This window comes from Chanos chanos, chromosome 3, assembly GCF_902362185.1.
Source record: "Chanos chanos chromosome 3, fChaCha1.1, whole genome shotgun sequence".
NCBI classification, from domain to species: domain Eukaryota; kingdom Metazoa; phylum Chordata; class Actinopteri; order Gonorynchiformes; family Chanidae; genus Chanos; species Chanos chanos.
The window spans coordinates 38,587,536-38,603,911 of NC_044497.1; the positions used below are offsets into that span (position 1 = coordinate 38,587,536).

The window sequence follows — 16,376 nt, forward strand, 5'->3', positions numbered from 1 at the left end:
ACCTCTAGCAATATAGTTGTCATCTAAAAGGAAGGAATTACATTCCTTCTCTCTCTTTCTCTCTCCCTCTCTCTCTCTCTCTCTCTTTCTCTCTCTCTCTCTCTCTCTCTCTCTCTCTCTCTCACTCAGTAACAGCACAGACATAGCCTGTATTCATGACTCTTTGTGGCTGACCCTGCATACATAGCTCTCATCTCTAAGTGAGGCGTGACGATGTCTATTACAAATAGCTATTGATGTAAGAACATAGCTACACTTCTCATGCCAATGATCTTTTCAAAATGTGGCCACACAAGCTATGAGTGTCTCTAAGCATCTGTTAAGTCCAACCTGAATCTGTACTTGTCACACAAAGACACAACAGTGGAGATTTTCACAGTCCAATAATAACAAAAAGAGTCAGCAAAGCTTAAGTTAAACAATGCTCCTCTCCAAACAGAGATAACCAGATCCTCAGTGACTGATACAATGTATAAATACTATGTTTAGACATACAGTTACAGATCCAGAGATCCATGCCTGAAAAATACCATCTCCACCGGGAACTGGAGCTGCAAGCACAGCAACCGAGTTTATAATGGAAAATCGCTTTGCGTGACGTCAAAGCCCTGTGCAGTCACTGAATGGTTAATATTATGTGCTTCAGTTAAACAATGTGGGGCCTCTGAATTTCCCAAAGAACAAACAGAGCCATGCAAATATACAAACACTCACTCTGCTTGCAGTTGCTGACTGTGCCTTCGCCAGGATGTTTTCACTCATTTGTCTGAAACAGTCAAATATTAACAAGTGACTTCAGAAGCTCTATGTGGGGGTGCCACAAAGCCCGTTGTTGATAAACTGGGAGTGATCATGACACGCTGATAAGGTCACACTCATACCAACATTACTGCGGTCACACTGACTACAGAGCAAAAGAGAAGAAAAAAGTCTTTGAAAAGGGTGACCCACCCTCACAGGTACTTTAACACAAGTGACTCTGACCTCTGTCCACAGTCTTTACCATCCCCTCCCATGATGATTTGACATCATTTTGTTTTGTTTTGTTTTGTTTTGTTTGTTTTTTTTGAGGGAATTTTTTTCCCCGCTAAGGCACAACATCCTCCCTAAAGAGAATACAGCAAGCTTAGATAGGACAGTAGGAAATGTATTATATTACAGTGAGCCAAGCAAGATTTTACAGTCATAACAAACCTTAACACTGATAGGGAATCTACAGACCTTTCACAGAAACACCTGACAGAGCTTCATTTACAACCTCATGTTCAACAAAGATCCGAGAAAGCCTGTGTAACCAGTGCTTGATAACTGCTTTGGACTGGACCTGTTAGAATAAACAAGACGACAAGATATCTGACACGCAAAAGCCTGTATGAAAAATGGGAATATGTCTTCTCCCACGAGATTTCTAACCGAGCTTTCTAGTGCTCGAGAGACAAAAGATTTTCCAATAATCCTGGACTGCCCTCATTTCTTGTCACATAGAGGCTTTCCTCATGCCACTGAATGTTGCTGTATTGTTTGGGCAGTAATATCTGGGCAATTTATTAGCTCAAATGTAAAATGGAAATGGCAGAAAAAAGTCATGTTTTAGCATTATGGTAAAAAGGGGATACAGATAGACAAGGACATGGACACACACTCGACACACACACACCCAAACAGATACACAAACACACACACGCACACGCACAAACAGAGATACACAAACACACGTTTCTGAGAAACATGACATTAACTTCCACAGACAAACAAATTACAGCCTAAACACATCTCTACAACTGTGAACTCAATGTCCCAAGTGTACATGCGACATGATTGCTCTCTGCTGCTCTCTGGAGTTGTAAAATGGAGAGTACATTAGAGTGTCATCTACAAAACATTTCAGTTATGGTTAATCTTGGTTTCTCTTGCTAACTGCGGCAATGCACTCAATTACCATTGTAATAAAGTACTCTACAGCAGGTTATTGTTTCTTGAGTTTATTGGTAGTGTGGCCTAATACGATTTGATATTCATCAATGTAATGAGCAGACCAGTGCAAAACACAGCCAGTGTTTTCTTCCTTGCACATCATTCAGTGAGGATCCACAGAGATAAGTCTTATCCAGAGAATACAAAAACCACTCAAATGATACTGATCCTACAGTGAAGACAGATCAACTGAGCAGGTAGTCTTGGTCTGTTTCATTTTCATTAAATGAAAGGTATAACCAAGTTTCTTACTATACACGTACTCTTCCCATTGTGACTCTTCACACTGATCCACCAAAACCACTTGGTACTATGGGACATACCAAACCCCCAGTGTGGGGGTGATTAAAATCTTTAAACCTGCTGATGATAGGGTGTCTGTAGGTGAGCAGGTTCAGGTTTCAGGGCTTACACTGTTGCTATTGTAATGTGATACAACTACCTTACCTCCCACTCTAGTCCCATTCAGTATCTAACAACTGATCCCAGATCAGCTCCCTGTGCATCAGCATTTATTTTCACTACCAGAGGCCACACGTCAGAAATGATCTCAGAAGGTAAGAACAAAGCATGTATCCAGCCCTGTTCCTGTGTTTTGGGAACGTGAGCTGCTGTCGCCTTTCACCTGCTCAGACAACCGATACATGAAAGTGTGGAGACACACATGTGATGATGTACCAGGCTTCTGTATGCTTGTTACTCAGTTCTGATATCTCCTATGAACTATTTTTATTTCAAACAGCAGTTATGAGGGCCGGTCATTGGTTATTGATCAACTCTGATGTGCAGAGAAACTACAGAGAAACTACGCAGACAATTTTTAGGAACAAACTAAATATCGCACATTGTCTCTGGCAAGTATCACCTGTTCTGTGCATGGTCTATCAAGTGAATATTGTTTTAATTATGCTACCTTTCCCAACCAGTGGTCTCCAGTAAAAGCTGAATGAGTCTCAGTTTGTGGAAAAGGCTTTGGTTCATAGTGACAACCAGTACTTAAATATTAAACAGTCCAGGGAAGCACACATTGTTTGTCCTCCATTCGAGAGAAACATTTGTGGTAGAGCAAGAAACAAAAGAGGAGCCTATGCTTCAGGGCAAAACAGGGACAGCCCCTTGTGTGTGTTTGTGTGTGTCTATGTGTGTGTGTGTGTGTGTGTTTGTGTAAGTGTGTACAGCTGCCATCCCACCTGGCTCATGCCACACAGAACGCCATGGAGAAACAGACACAACTCACTGAAGTTTGATCCAGTGCCCTGAAAACTCGGCCACACCTGATGTCTGACATGGGCAGAACTGTGAATGGACGATCGCAGCGAGAATTGCAACCAACCGTTGGTAACCTTTAGATTCGGAGCCTAAAGACAAGGTAAAGACACGGACACAGAATACAGTTTGTGTCGCAATTCTGCATGTATTACATTCCTTTGTGGCTCTGTTCATGAGAAATTAAGAAAAAAGGCTTGACAAAAGGTTTTTCACAGCCTCAGTTGGTGGGTTTTGTCTCAGGTGTACATACTGATTTAAATGTGTTTAAACAGAGTTTCTGGAAACAGAGTGACTAACACTGACATATTAGTAATATTAATATCACTCATTCATAGCCACTCACGTTTAAGAGAAAATAATTTTAGGCTGTATTTAAACAAACAAAGAAAAGATACCACACTCATTTGTAAATGATGTATAAATGTCTGAACATGAAAAAAGAACTGTCCTTTTTTTCTGTGACTTATTAGATTTTAATAACTATTCTTACACTAACTTTCATACAAGGCAGCAGACTCCAAAAGCATCTTGTCATTTGCTCTCCTTTGAGTTCCGCTGTGTTTCTCATTTCTAGATTCCTTATAGTTTGAGATGAATTACTCACAAGGTTTTATAGACTTCACTGATAATCAGTTACCAAACTATGAGCATCACCGATTCTTCCTTCATGTTTCACGTTTCATAATTTGTATATTAAAAAAGGCTTACGTGATGGAAAACAGTAATGAGTACTGAAACAAAAAACTGTTCTTTAATATTGAACTTCTCTTTTCAGTGCAGAAGACTTTTAATGGAAAACAGATACTGATGTCTCTGCTTACAGCCTCAGAGTACATTATGCTAGCATGACCACACGATGGCGCTATAGTCAGCCTATAAAGTATAAAATGCTTTTCATACCTTCTGAGTTTGGTTTCAGATCAGATTACATATCTAAATAATTGGGATGCTGTCTGCATCTCAGTGCACTTCTATGGCTCCTTTGACTCCTGGACAGTGTGGTTGAAATTTTAAGAGGGCTAAATGATTAGAAGCAATACAGTGTAAAATCTATTGGAACAAAGTCTCAATTATTCAGGTTATTGTAATTTTGAAGTCAAGAGAGCAAAACCTGTCTCATGTTTAGGTTTAGGGTTTCCAGGTCTGGTTAAGGGTTTAAGATGTGAGTGTGTTCAGCAGGATGTCTGAAGAGGAGGCTCCAGTGGATGGGCCGGTGTCTGTGGCCCCAGTGGAGAGGTGTGATGTGGAGGCAGTGCCATCCAGGGACAGCAGGAAGCTGGACTGCATCATCTGCTACAGCGCCTACAACCTGTCTGACAGACTGCCACGTAAACTCTACTGCGGCCACACCTTCTGCCAGGCCTGTCTGTGCCGCCTCGACACACTCATCAATGACCAGGTGGGTCCAGATGACCCACCCGACAGCATATTTTTGCCCTTACATACTAATTACTGAGCCTTTGGCTTCTTGAAACAGGGGTGCTGATATATGCATTAACCAAAGAATGCAGACTCATGAGTCTCCAGCAATGCAGGTACAGAGGTCTAAGGCATTTTATGTTGCTGTTTCCAGATCAGTCTTTACTGTGGCAGTAATATCCTAACAATCATAAGCAAAACCATGCAAGTTCTGGACCGACTAAGACCTGACCTAGTTTTACATTGATAAAGGTATTACTAAGCCTCTTTGATCTGCACTGTAAATGTGAGATGATTAATTGGATATCAAGGCTATGGGATTAACTATGTATTGGCTTCAGATTGGCCTAATGGTAGAACTGTCAAATTAGTGGAATCTTTGGAAGAGGGTAAAACACTCTTCAACAACACTTGCTGACCCACTTACGAGCACCTCTGAGTCTAGAAAAGAGAAGTAAAAAGATAGGATCTCACTCTGCTTTGTCCAGGTGTGAATATGTTGTGAGAAGCCATGCTTAATCCATTTGTAGGTCAGCTGAGAGGTGTTGAGCAAATTTTTATATATTGTATGACGTGTATTTAAGTTATTCAGGTTAAGTGTCTCTCTCAGGAGTCACAAAAACTATAGCCAACAGCCAGTTTTCTTGAAAAGTGATTATAAAGGAGAAAACAATAGAGAGGGAAATAAGCAAAACAACAAAAGAGAGATTAGAATTTTAAAGCCTGCTTCTCCTGTAATGAACATTTAATTTTCATTTTACTTAAATATATTAACTCAACAGCCTCTCTCTGACTTCCCTCATGACAGATGTGGATCCCATGTCCCCAGTGTAGGCAGAATACACCTCTGCCTCGTGGGGGCGCCACCGGGTTGGACTTGGACCTAGCAGCGTTCCTGGGTGTCAAAGCTGAGGTGGAGAACCAGAAAGCCAATAGCCACCAAAAAGGGGGGGCCCAGTTACAAGAGAAGCCTTCGTTCATTAAGCAGCCAATCACAGACCAGCCTCCCTCAGCCTGGGCGAACGTGGCCGTGACAGAGCCACGGTTCAGCCGCAGCCCCTGCTGTAGGCGCTGCTGTCTGCTGTGCTGCTGGTGCTGCTAGTCTTCCTCCAATCAGAGGCCTTGCTACACCATACAACCTCTCACTATTTAGTCTGAAAGGTATGACACCATCAAACGTGACAAAAGTCAGCCGTTACAGAGATGTACTATGCTCGGAAAAGAAAGGTCTACAGACTGGAACGTTGTGAACACCCCTAAATGGTGAGGCTGGCAGTGTGGTTGTTTCAGATAGGTCCTGCTTTACCAACCACTCCTTTCAGCGAACATGAACTGGTCTGGACAGGGTAACAAATAGAGGATTTTTTTGGTCAACGACCTGAGTGTAAGACATGGATGAACTGAATGCATTGACTTTGGAATCTGTAAAGCTCCACTCAAAAGATGACTGAGATGTCTGCGTTAGCATCAATGTGTTCGAGCTTCGCAAAAAAGCAGATCTACAGAACAGCTCAGGAAGACCCAGAGGGAACCTGTCCGTCTGCTAATCAAATGTGCAAACGCTAGCTTGTCTTAAAAACCAGGTTTGAACTCCAGTCAGAGGGCAGAGATACAAGCAAACTGATAAATATTGTGAATGAACTGTTACATGTCAAGTTATCATATGGTTGTGTAGAGGTCTTAGGAATACTGTTCAACATTTATTTAATGAAATGCTGTACACACTATCCACATTGAAATACCACAAATATGACTCAATAACTTTCATTCTGTGCACATATATCAATTTGACAACGCAGGAGAGACAAAAGTTTATTTTTTTCCAAAAGTGTAGAAAAATACAGTGACATGAATCTGATTGTGATCATATTTTTAATACAAAACCAAAACATCAAAGACGACATTGGAAAAACACTGGTTTTGGCTATAACTAATCACAATTTAAAAACAAAACAGCAAAACCATACACTAATGTAAAAACTCTCACTGTGGAATTTGTTGTGGCTGAAATCAGGGAAAGGGACACTGAAAAGTGGTAACACTGTGACCACAAGTAATGAATGGAAGTGTATGCACCCTAATGATGTTATTATGTTTGTAATCACTTCAGTGGACTGCCTAGAGCACCAGTTCTCTGACAAACAAATGACTGTTTGCACATTCTGCATGTTCACTCTCCCAGCTAGGGCAATTCTATTCTGAGTTCAAAATCAACTGAACTGTTAAGAATATGTAGATGATGGAATGAGACAAAAACTGACAGATACTACACTCCGAGCGCTGTGGGTAGCGTAAGGTCAGAAAAACCATGGATTTTGATTATAGTCACTGAGAGAATTACAGAGACACCCTGACAGTGTCCTTTTCACAGGCCGGCCATGAGGTGAGACATGACTTACACACACTCTCAACAGACAAGTAAGCACAAATCAGACTCTCCCCTACATGCAAATCTCTCACACACACACACACACTCAAGACAGCCTTCCTCACTCTGACATCCAGAGTTTGAAGGTGCGGTCGTAGGAGCAGGTCGCGATGAGCTGTCCGTCGGGAGACACGTCCAGTCCCATCACTTTACCCTCGTGCCCAGCCAGGGTCTTCAGGGGTGACCACCCAGGATGACTCCACACTTTGGCCATGTGGTCATAAGACCCAGTCAGCAAGAAATGACCATCTGTGGCTACAGTTATCAAGATAATTAATGCAGGGAACATAGTCTCACTTTAATGTATAACAAATCTACTAATGAAACTTTATGCCATTTCCTTAGGCCTATCAAGTGACTTTTAATATAGCAGTTAGGATGAGAGATGGAGCACTGATCACACTTCAGTGGGAAAGCCTAACTGACACACTTTCACCTTTCAACTAAGGTGAAAACCAGCCTGTGAACTGAGGTCCCTGTGAGATACTTACGCTGGAACTTGACTGTAGACAGCAGGTTCTGGTGAGATGGGATGGTGTAGATGCACTTCCTCTGACGCAGGTCCCACACTTTACATGTGTTATCACCACTTCCTGTGGCCATGTGGAACCTGTGTGAGAAATTTAACGCCTCACTGCTAGTAACCGCTCCAAGAGTCACAAAAATATTTAATATTTCTTGGAATACATATTGATGAACAATTTCTGCATTACCCATTGGGAGAGAAGTCGACGCTGTAGATTTCTTTGAGGTGGCCCTCCAAGAACATTACACAGCGGCCGGTTCTCAGGTCCCAAACTCGGCCAAATGCATCAAGACCACTGGGGGGGGAAGAGACGTGAAGAACGCTGCTTACACTGGCCCCATCCATAAATACAGTTTTTAACTCAAGCACTTCAGAGGTCTTGGTTTTAATGCAAGGCACTGCTAAAAGATTACTTTTCACTCACTTAGCTGTAACATCACACAGTCTGACTTCAGATGATTAACAATATTTTTACTGAATTTTTTGACCATTTACCCGGATTCTTTCTGTCCCAGCACTGTAAGTGAAATGTTTTGCTAATCAAATTTATTTCTATAATATACAAATCATTTGAGAATGATCTGAAATGGTGGGTGTCAAAATGCACTTTTCAAACAGAACTTCCCTTTTTCATTACATCTGAAACACCACAGAGATGAAGGTGGGCACATGTCTGTGTGGGCAGCCTCCTGATGCCTTATTAAAGGGTTCTTTGTTCCCTATACTCTGTAATTAGGGGAGCTGGGACAATGATCATGTGGCCTCAAATGATGAAAATAACTGTTAAATTCCTCTGGTCTCCTTGGTCTTCAGCAAGCAGAGCTGCTAAACAGCTTGATAAAATAAATAAATAGTAGTTTACTTAAGTGTTTCATAAGTTTAAGACATCTTCCTACTAGCGGGGACAGACTGTTGCTAGCCGAGGCAAAAATACATTATATACGTTTTAATTTACTTATAAAACAAACAAACCAGAAAAAAATATTGGCTAGTACGCCTGCATGACATGAGGATAAACAAATAAACAAATATTGAAGTGTGTATATTAGCTATACAGTTCCTATGTCTTTCTGCTTCAATAGGTACTCTGCTAACACAGGCCCCAAACATTGACTAGCCTATGCCCACTCAATAAAGAAATTAAATAGATTATTTCGTACAACAGAATATTAGGGCCACATTGAGGAAAAAAAAATTCTGAAAAAAGTCATAATTTTAGGCTTCGTGTTATTTTAGAGGGGAATATCAGAAGAGCAGCCTGTCGTTCAAGTTAAAATGAGGAACATGGCACATCTTGTGAAGTTATACGTTAGTATAGGTTTCACAAATAACAAAATACTTAATCTTTTGGCACATCAGCACCACATTATCATAAGTATCAAGATTATGCTGGGAACTGTGATTGTGCAACAGTGCAAAAGACAAACAGCAGTTGTCAGAGGCAGGCTCAAGCTGACATTGACTGTCCTCTCGCCCGTTTTATTGGTTGCTGGTAATATATTTTCCTAAAAATTGTGGGGGTTTTTTCTTGAAATTTTACGATTTTATTCTTGTAATATGATTTTTTTCTCATAAATTACGACTTTATGATCATATTATTACACTTTTTCTTGAAATATTGTGATTTTGTTCTCATTAAATTATGACTTTATTCTCATAATATTATGACTTTTCTTTCTCAATTACGATTTTATTCTCATCATATTACGACTTTGTTCTCCAAATCTCCGAATTTTTTTTCCCTCGATGTGACCCTTATACTCGTCGTAATTTCAAACGTGCTTTTATTGAACAAACTGTTCGGCATGTTTTACACAGTGCCTGTGTTTGTAACACGTCATCTCTCCTGAAACCAAAATAATTCAAAATAATAGAAGTGCTCCTCTTTTTCACCACAAAGTCCTCATCAACCACGTTATCCTCGCTTCTCTCTCCTTCCTCAGCCATCGTAATCGCTAACCTCACAGTTGCCACCAAATTGACACCAGTTAATCTAAGGGTAGGTAGTTGACGGCTAGTGGAGGCTTCATCTGATTGGCCAAATGGTGTGAATGCCCATGTATTTTAGGGCTCCATCTGATAGGTGAAATGTTTGCATGCTGAGTGTGAATGCATGGCACGTGTAAACAAAATGAGCTTTCTTATTCATCACGTTTCAGGCAGTCTTTTACGATGTGTTCATTGCCCATGTTCATATCGTGATGACGATGAAAATATGATTTATTGGTCAGTACTATTGGCTACTACACAACAAACTGATGAACACTAAGGCTGAAGAGCAAAACTTCAAAAGCATGAGATTCATTCACCAGACTTCTAAACAGTATCAGTATTGTACTGACACTGTCTTGTGGAGCTAATTTTGAACAGAGTGGATCCTGGATAACCATTTGTGTCTTACCCAGTTCCTGCCAGAGAGCCGTCGGGGTGGAAGTGTAGATCATGGACCCCCTTACTGTGACCTTCCTGATGCAGGACTTCTTCCTGGGCCTCTAGGTCCCACAGACGCCATGAGTGATCGTAACTGTGGAGGGGAGAGGAGACCTCGATCATTTATGTTTAAAAATGTTATATCATTTAGATATAACATTCATAAAGCAATTCTTGTGTTGTGTTCAACAGTTCAATCAACCTGTTGGATTCACTCACCAGGTTGTGCCCAGAAATCTTCCAGATGGGTGCCAAGCGACGCGCGCTACTCTCATTGTGTGGCCCTCAATATCCGCCACAGGCTCATCACTGAACAAAAAAAAACATGTCTTTGAGTCACTAAGACACTTACTATATAATCACCCTTTCACGGCACAAAGTTCAATTTCAAACTAATCTCAATTACACGAGTACTCAGTCAGACACATCAATGCACACACACCTGTCAAGACTCCAAAGCTTGACAGATCCATCAGCCGCACAGGAGACCATGTTCACATCAGACTCCTCAAGTGTGAGTGTTGCCTGAGGATGGAAGCTAATGGCTCCCACGTTGGTGTTGTGACCTGAAGAAGAATGAAATATATGGAATTGTACTTGCCAACATACATTTCCCTCTGATATTAAATGCAACACACTGAGTAAAAGACAAGATATGGTGCATGAAACTTAAATTGTGTAAAGTCCAAAAAGCTCTGGAGCTGAAGGCCTATTTACCCCTTAGTGTGCGGATAAGACTACAGTCTGGAACTTTCCAAAGTTTGCACAAACCACTCCTACAAAAAGAGACACAGAAAGACTTTTTTATTGTACAGCAGTAAAAAATAATGCACACACAGCATACGTATCCTCTTCTTTTTACGTAGCCACGTAATCCAAGACAAAAGTAAAAACACAGACCAAGAAGCAGTAACCAGTAGTTTGGAGTTGGGGCTGAACTGGCAGTATGAGATCGGCCGGTCGTCTCCGATCTGACTGCAGAAATTGTTCAGGTTCTGAAGAGAGAGAAAAAAGAGATGGTCAATCCAATGTTCTTTGACAATCAAACCGAAGATATCAGCATACTGTAATCATCATGTGAGAGTTTGCTGCTTGCTTTGACAAGCACAGGCCACACCCTTAATGCCTTGTGAAGTTCTTGCTGTCGGACTGTGCGCGTGGATTCCGGAATTTCTTTTTGGGCCCGTGCAGCATCTAATCTTTTCACTGCTCTGTGGACACAAAACATAAGCTAAACTGTGGCATAATGTAAAGCATATATGATGATATATGAACTGTAGCAAAATGTATAACAACATATAATGTATAACAACAATGAAAAGAACTTGGACAGATGGCGAAAAGCAAAAATGAGTGTGGATTTTAATAAGACTTAAGATCCAGCTACACCTGTTCCCATCAAGTGAAATGTTTTGTTTGTCCAAGCTGACTTGGTTTGTGCACATTTGGACCAGGCACACAAATGTATGGTGTGTTTCAGGTATCAAGTGAGAGTGGTTAAGTTTACCTGGGCAGTGAATATCTGGCCAGCCAAAGACGGGCTTCCTTCAGAGTTGTTGGTCCTTCATGGTACCACGTCTGTTGATACTGAAGGAAACACAGGGGCAGGTTTAGTATTCTCTATTAAGGCCTGATAACTAACAACAAAATTACAAACAACTGAGGCCTTGTTTACATCTTGAATTAAGATCCGATTTTGGTGATCCAATCACAAGTGGACAGCTAAACAGTACAGGTGTAAACGCATCCAATGCGCATTGAGGTCACATTGAGATCCGATCACTCAGACCAAATTCAGAGGTGGTCTGGATCACATCTGGCCACATTCTTATAGCAGTGTAAACGCGAATGTGAACTCGACCACATCGAATGACCGCCTACTGAAATGATGTCCTCTGTGTATGCGGAAGTATGAACTCATTCACTTGCCAACAGTGTCATATTAAAGTGTGACAACAGGCAACAACAATAACAACAGGCAAATGGATATTGTTTTGATTTCTTCTTCTTTTAATTTCCGAAAGACTAGGCACGGGAAGTGCATTGATGCCTCCCACCAAATAAAAACAACAATGTTTAACGTGAAAAAGCTTAACGTGGCTTACTGTTCCAAAACTGTGATCAATGATCACCAAATTGCTCTCGGACATCTCTTGTCAGAAGTGCCTCCTCCAGTCAAAAAATCAAAATCGAAATCCTAGGAGTATGGTCGTTATCTCACGTTAAGAGTTTTGATCTCAATGGATGCCCATTTTGGGACGTTAAGGAAACAGCTTAACGTCCAAAAACAGCGATCAGTGATCACCAAATTTGTCTGACATCTCACAAGTCATAAGCACTATCTCCAATCAAAAAAGCAAAGCTGAAATTCAATGAAAGGGGTAACATGTTGGAAATGATTTACGTGTTTATTTGCATATAGAGCGGGAAGGTGAGATCCGATCTCAAGTGGTCAGTTGAGACGTATTTACGGCTGTCCACTTGCGATCACCAAAATCGGATCTTAATGCAAGGTGTAAACAGGGCCTAATTCTCATTTCTGACTAGAGGTATGAGCTGTGTACTCTGCACAAGTACAGCAAAGTGAAACTGAACTCTTTACCTCTTCCTGGGAGTGTTTCGCTTTCTCTTCCTCCTTCTTAGATTTCTTCAGCGCATCAGGGCCAACTACAGACAGAATATTCCTCAACCTGGATGAATGTGAGAGTTATGATTTTAAGATCATAAATATCTTACCCTGGTGATATTAGAATTGGTTATTGCACAAGGGTACATCTCAGGTCTACAGCTCTTTTAATAAAGTAAGAAGAAATCTTCTGATACAAAATCATAATTTCATTAAATCGATGCATTAATTGTTTTCGAACATTCTATAAAATGCAGCCAACTCTTCCTAGATATGACAGGCGAGTTCCATTGCACAGTGATTTGACAGTGGCCTTGTCACTCACCTCTCTCTCCTCTCGGCAGGCCCCTCCCCAAACAGTGTGATTGGCTCGCCAAGAGCACGCAGGCAGGCTTTGACCTCCGTGTCATCAGTTGAAACAGTGATCTGTCTGGCTCTTTTTCGCCTCTCAAACTCCGCTAGTACCTCAGCCTGTCGGTCACTCACACGATCCTCAATTTCCAGAGATTCACCTGAAAATCACAAGCGCATGCAGAAATTTGCTGTCTTTCACAGTTGTGTGTAAAATTCACAAACTTTTTGTGGCTAACTGCGATAAAAATCTCTATCACAAGTTTTACTGTGTTTGAGAACTTCTAACACAGACTGTCTCTTCAACGATTCTTTAATGATTTACAGGGAAATACAAATTTAAACAAGGTGTAAACTGCTTTAATGGACTGTCACAGCTTCAGTGACCACTTTCTATTTTTCTACATGCAGCAGTGATGAAAAACCAACACATGATGTTAGCGGGACACTTTACACACTCTTATACTGACCACTGGAGATGTTGATGTTGCCAGCCTCTATTCCAGCCTTGACTGCATCTTTCCCTGCTGAGGTACCCTCACGGCCCAAGCGCTCCCTCTCTTTCTCCTCCAGGCTTCCATAGAAGATCCTGGCCTTCTTCACCACTGGGACTTCATCTTCATCGGACATCTTGTAGGGGGATCTACCAAAAAGAGATCTCCTCTTTCCTTAAAATAATAAAGTGTAATTTTCTGTGAAATGAAAAGATCAGAAAAGAGAACTTATGAGGGCAGCAGTGTTACATCATATGTGGACAGACATACACTAAAATCTGGAAAATGAAATGATTTCATCATTATTTTCCTCAGAAGTATTGTCTTATGAATTACATACAAGAAACCTACATAGAATATCAATTCAATTTACCAGAACGACCTCCATGATTGTGCAGACACAAAATTAAGGTAAATGGTAAAATTTATGAATAAACTTTAAGACGACTTGAAAAAAGCTAAGCATCTACCAGTTACAACAGTCTTGGCAGCTTGATCATGGACATGCATTAGAGAAACCAGAAATAATACAGACGATGTTTTACCTGGCTGAAGAAATAGGAAAAGAAATGATAGGGGGTTGCGGCTTTATTTCGCGTGTGTGTGTGTGTGTGTAGGATGGTGAAGTGTATTTGACGTATATAGTCTATAGTATGTATAGTAGATACGTTTAAGATCTCTAGTTTTGGCACAGCTGGGAGTAAGAATGTTACAAGCGTTCACCCAAGTCAAGGGTTTGTAAAACAACTTATGATTCACAAATTTGCCATCGTTCGTTCAATCTGTTAAAAGGAAGCCACCAATATATCAATGGGTTGAATGAACTATTCTATCACTCTGGGTATATATTATCCGTTGAAAGGGTTATTCTATCATCAAAAGGCTATATTCCATGGAGGATATAAAGTTTGGCTCTAATGAGTCTTAACACAATCCATTCATGAACAGTGCTGGCATTTTCAGCAAACTAACAGACAATAACGTGTGCGCCTCTTATAATATAAGGTGCAACGAGGTCTTCACTTACCTTAAATCCTAACTTATAATGACGGATTTGGCATTTGTCCTCTGACGGCAGAATAATAATATTTCGAAGAACTTTGCACTACTCTTCGCCGTAAACTCAACGACACAACTGCAATGTGTGTGCAGTGGCGCACAGGAAATCGTCATTTCATTACCTGTAAGGTCTCCAAAATATTTACAGTGACACCTATCGGAAAGGATGAGTGACTTGGCACACAGTTGCTTCAGAAAATTGTCTCGCTTCTAAGGCGACATATGCCATTTCCAACCGCCCTAACTGTAAAATGTCGTCAGCTTTTAGGGGGAAAGTAGTTTTTAAGGCTGGAGGCAGAAGTTAAATCTGTTTTAAAAGAGACATTTCCCATAATTCTAAGAGCATCATTCTCACGGCGTTCTGCTACTGACAGCACAGAGTAAGTGTTGCATTCACACGATGAATTTAAATTTAGTCCGTTCGAGTGTTTTTTCCTTGAACTGTGTTGTTAACATGCACTTTATTAATAACGTTCCTTACCATTTGTTAGTTCAAGCAACTGAATACAGTAAAATACCGATTAGAACCTTAACCAGAAAGTCATTAGAAACATGACTCGGAGTTAGCTAGCTAGCCACGAAAACCAGCTTGTTACCAAGCACGTTAAATTGCTAACCAGTTTCTTATCGCGCAGTAAATTTTGAATTGGCGGTCCAGTGGATTGTAGGTAAAGTAAGTGGTTCCGACAAATACTTTACTGGTGTTAGGTGGGCGACAATTTTGAAAGTATGTTGAGATATGTAAGACAACTGAGTTGAATTGTGATTTTTGCTAGGCTAAAAAGCACATTTGCCTGAGCTGCACTTGGGCTGCAACTGGAATTGTTTGCAAATGTGCGAACACTTGTGAAGTGACAACATTAAGTATTTGCCTCTATGCATTACATTTGGATTAGCTTTTCTGGTTTAAGATGTAAAGCAAAAAGACAAAAGCTTGTCGTGCTAACAACTTCTCTTACTTAATCTGTCAGTTTTGTTACCTCGCCACCTGCACCAAAAGCGAACCTAAAGATGCTGCGTCGAAAACCAACACGTCTGGAACTGAAGTTGGATGATACAGAGGAGTTTGAGAGTGTGAAGAAAGATCTTGAGGTAACCTACGTATAGAATGGTAGAAAACAAAAACACTGGCTTAGCGTTTTCTATCCAGCTGCAAACACTGTTTTTCTGTGAGGGTTTTTTGTTGTTGTTGTGAGAGGATCTGTTTTGTGTACAGTAGTTAAATGTATCTAAAGTGAAGGCTCTAGTGAACATGTCTGACACAGACTGATGTGTCTCATTTTATAACGTTCACTTAACCCTCCACTTTCAGAGTCGAAAGAAACAACGAGATGAAGTGGATGTTGTTGGTATGGCGACCCCGAGTGAGATGAGTGGGGCATCAGGTGGCAGTAGTGATACGAAGACACGGGAACAGATGATCCATGAGCGAATTGGTTACAAGCCTCACCCAAAACCCAATACGCTACCCTCGCTTTTTGGAAACCTACAGTTTTGAACTTGATGACAACTCAATAAAATGGACTTTATGATCCTCAGGTATGACTGTGAGGTCTCAAGACACAGTCAGCAGTGCCTGTGTTTAGTTATACGAAGAACTAGGTAATGCATTCAGAGACAACCAAATCTGAAGCTAAATATTAGTGGACAACTGAAAAAAAATGTTCTCAGGAGAAGACATGGAAACTGAGTATGATATTTTTATATTTTAAAAATAAAACTTTCTTAACCAGTTTAACTTGAAAGGAGTCTTAACACATTGTCTCCCATTATGAGTTGTCTGGCATTCAGAGTTGTCCC

At 40.8% G+C, this 16,376-nt stretch overlaps 3 protein-coding genes across 4 annotated transcripts; 2 read left to right on the forward strand and 1 right to left on the reverse strand.

Annotated features, from left to right (window-relative positions):
- The first annotated feature begins 2,888 nt into the window (after nucleotides 1-2,888).
- On the forward strand, nucleotides 2,889-6,294 carry rnf224 (ring finger protein 224). Of its 2 annotated transcripts, none has more exons than XM_030768479.1 (3): nucleotides 2,889-3,343; nucleotides 4,420-4,642; nucleotides 5,471-6,294. In XM_030768479.1, the coding sequence occupies exons 2-3, from the start codon at nucleotides 4,424-4,426 to the stop codon at nucleotides 5,762-5,764; spliced, it is 513 nt and encodes a 170-aa protein (XP_030624339.1). In that variant the 5' UTR covers nucleotides 2,889-3,343; nucleotides 4,420-4,423; the 3' UTR covers nucleotides 5,765-6,294. The 2 variants fall into 2 exon arrangements, with proteins under 2 accessions (XP_030624339.1, XP_030624340.1); XM_030768480.1 differs by having other exon boundaries at nucleotides 4,423-4,642.
- Nucleotides 6,295-6,531: 237 nt separating this feature from the next.
- prpf4 (pre-mRNA splicing tri-snRNP complex factor PRPF4) lies at nucleotides 6,532-14,620 on the reverse strand. The gene is made up of 14 exons (XM_030768481.1): nucleotides 14,545-14,620; nucleotides 13,494-13,715; nucleotides 12,998-13,184; nucleotides 12,649-12,736; nucleotides 11,554-11,633; nucleotides 11,164-11,257; nucleotides 10,947-11,041; nucleotides 10,764-10,822; nucleotides 10,489-10,612; nucleotides 10,266-10,355; nucleotides 10,018-10,140; nucleotides 7,804-7,911; nucleotides 7,582-7,700; nucleotides 6,532-7,345 (listed from the first exon to the last, which is right to left on the reverse strand). Exons 2-14 carry the CDS (start codon nucleotides 13,651-13,653, stop codon nucleotides 7,152-7,154), a joined length of 1,521 nt encoding a protein of 506 aa, XP_030624341.1. The 5' UTR covers nucleotides 13,654-13,715; nucleotides 14,545-14,620; the 3' UTR covers nucleotides 6,532-7,151.
- A 141-nt stretch (nucleotides 14,621-14,761) lies between these two features.
- cdc26 (cell division cycle 26 homolog) lies at nucleotides 14,762-16,369 on the forward strand. Its single transcript, XM_030768482.1, has 3 exons — nucleotides 14,762-14,956; nucleotides 15,548-15,668; nucleotides 15,889-16,369. The coding sequence occupies exons 2-3, from the start codon at nucleotides 15,588-15,590 to the stop codon at nucleotides 16,072-16,074; spliced, it is 267 nt and encodes an 88-aa protein (XP_030624342.1). The 5' UTR covers nucleotides 14,762-14,956; nucleotides 15,548-15,587; the 3' UTR covers nucleotides 16,075-16,369.
- The last annotated feature ends 7 nt before the right edge of the window (nucleotides 16,370-16,376 follow it).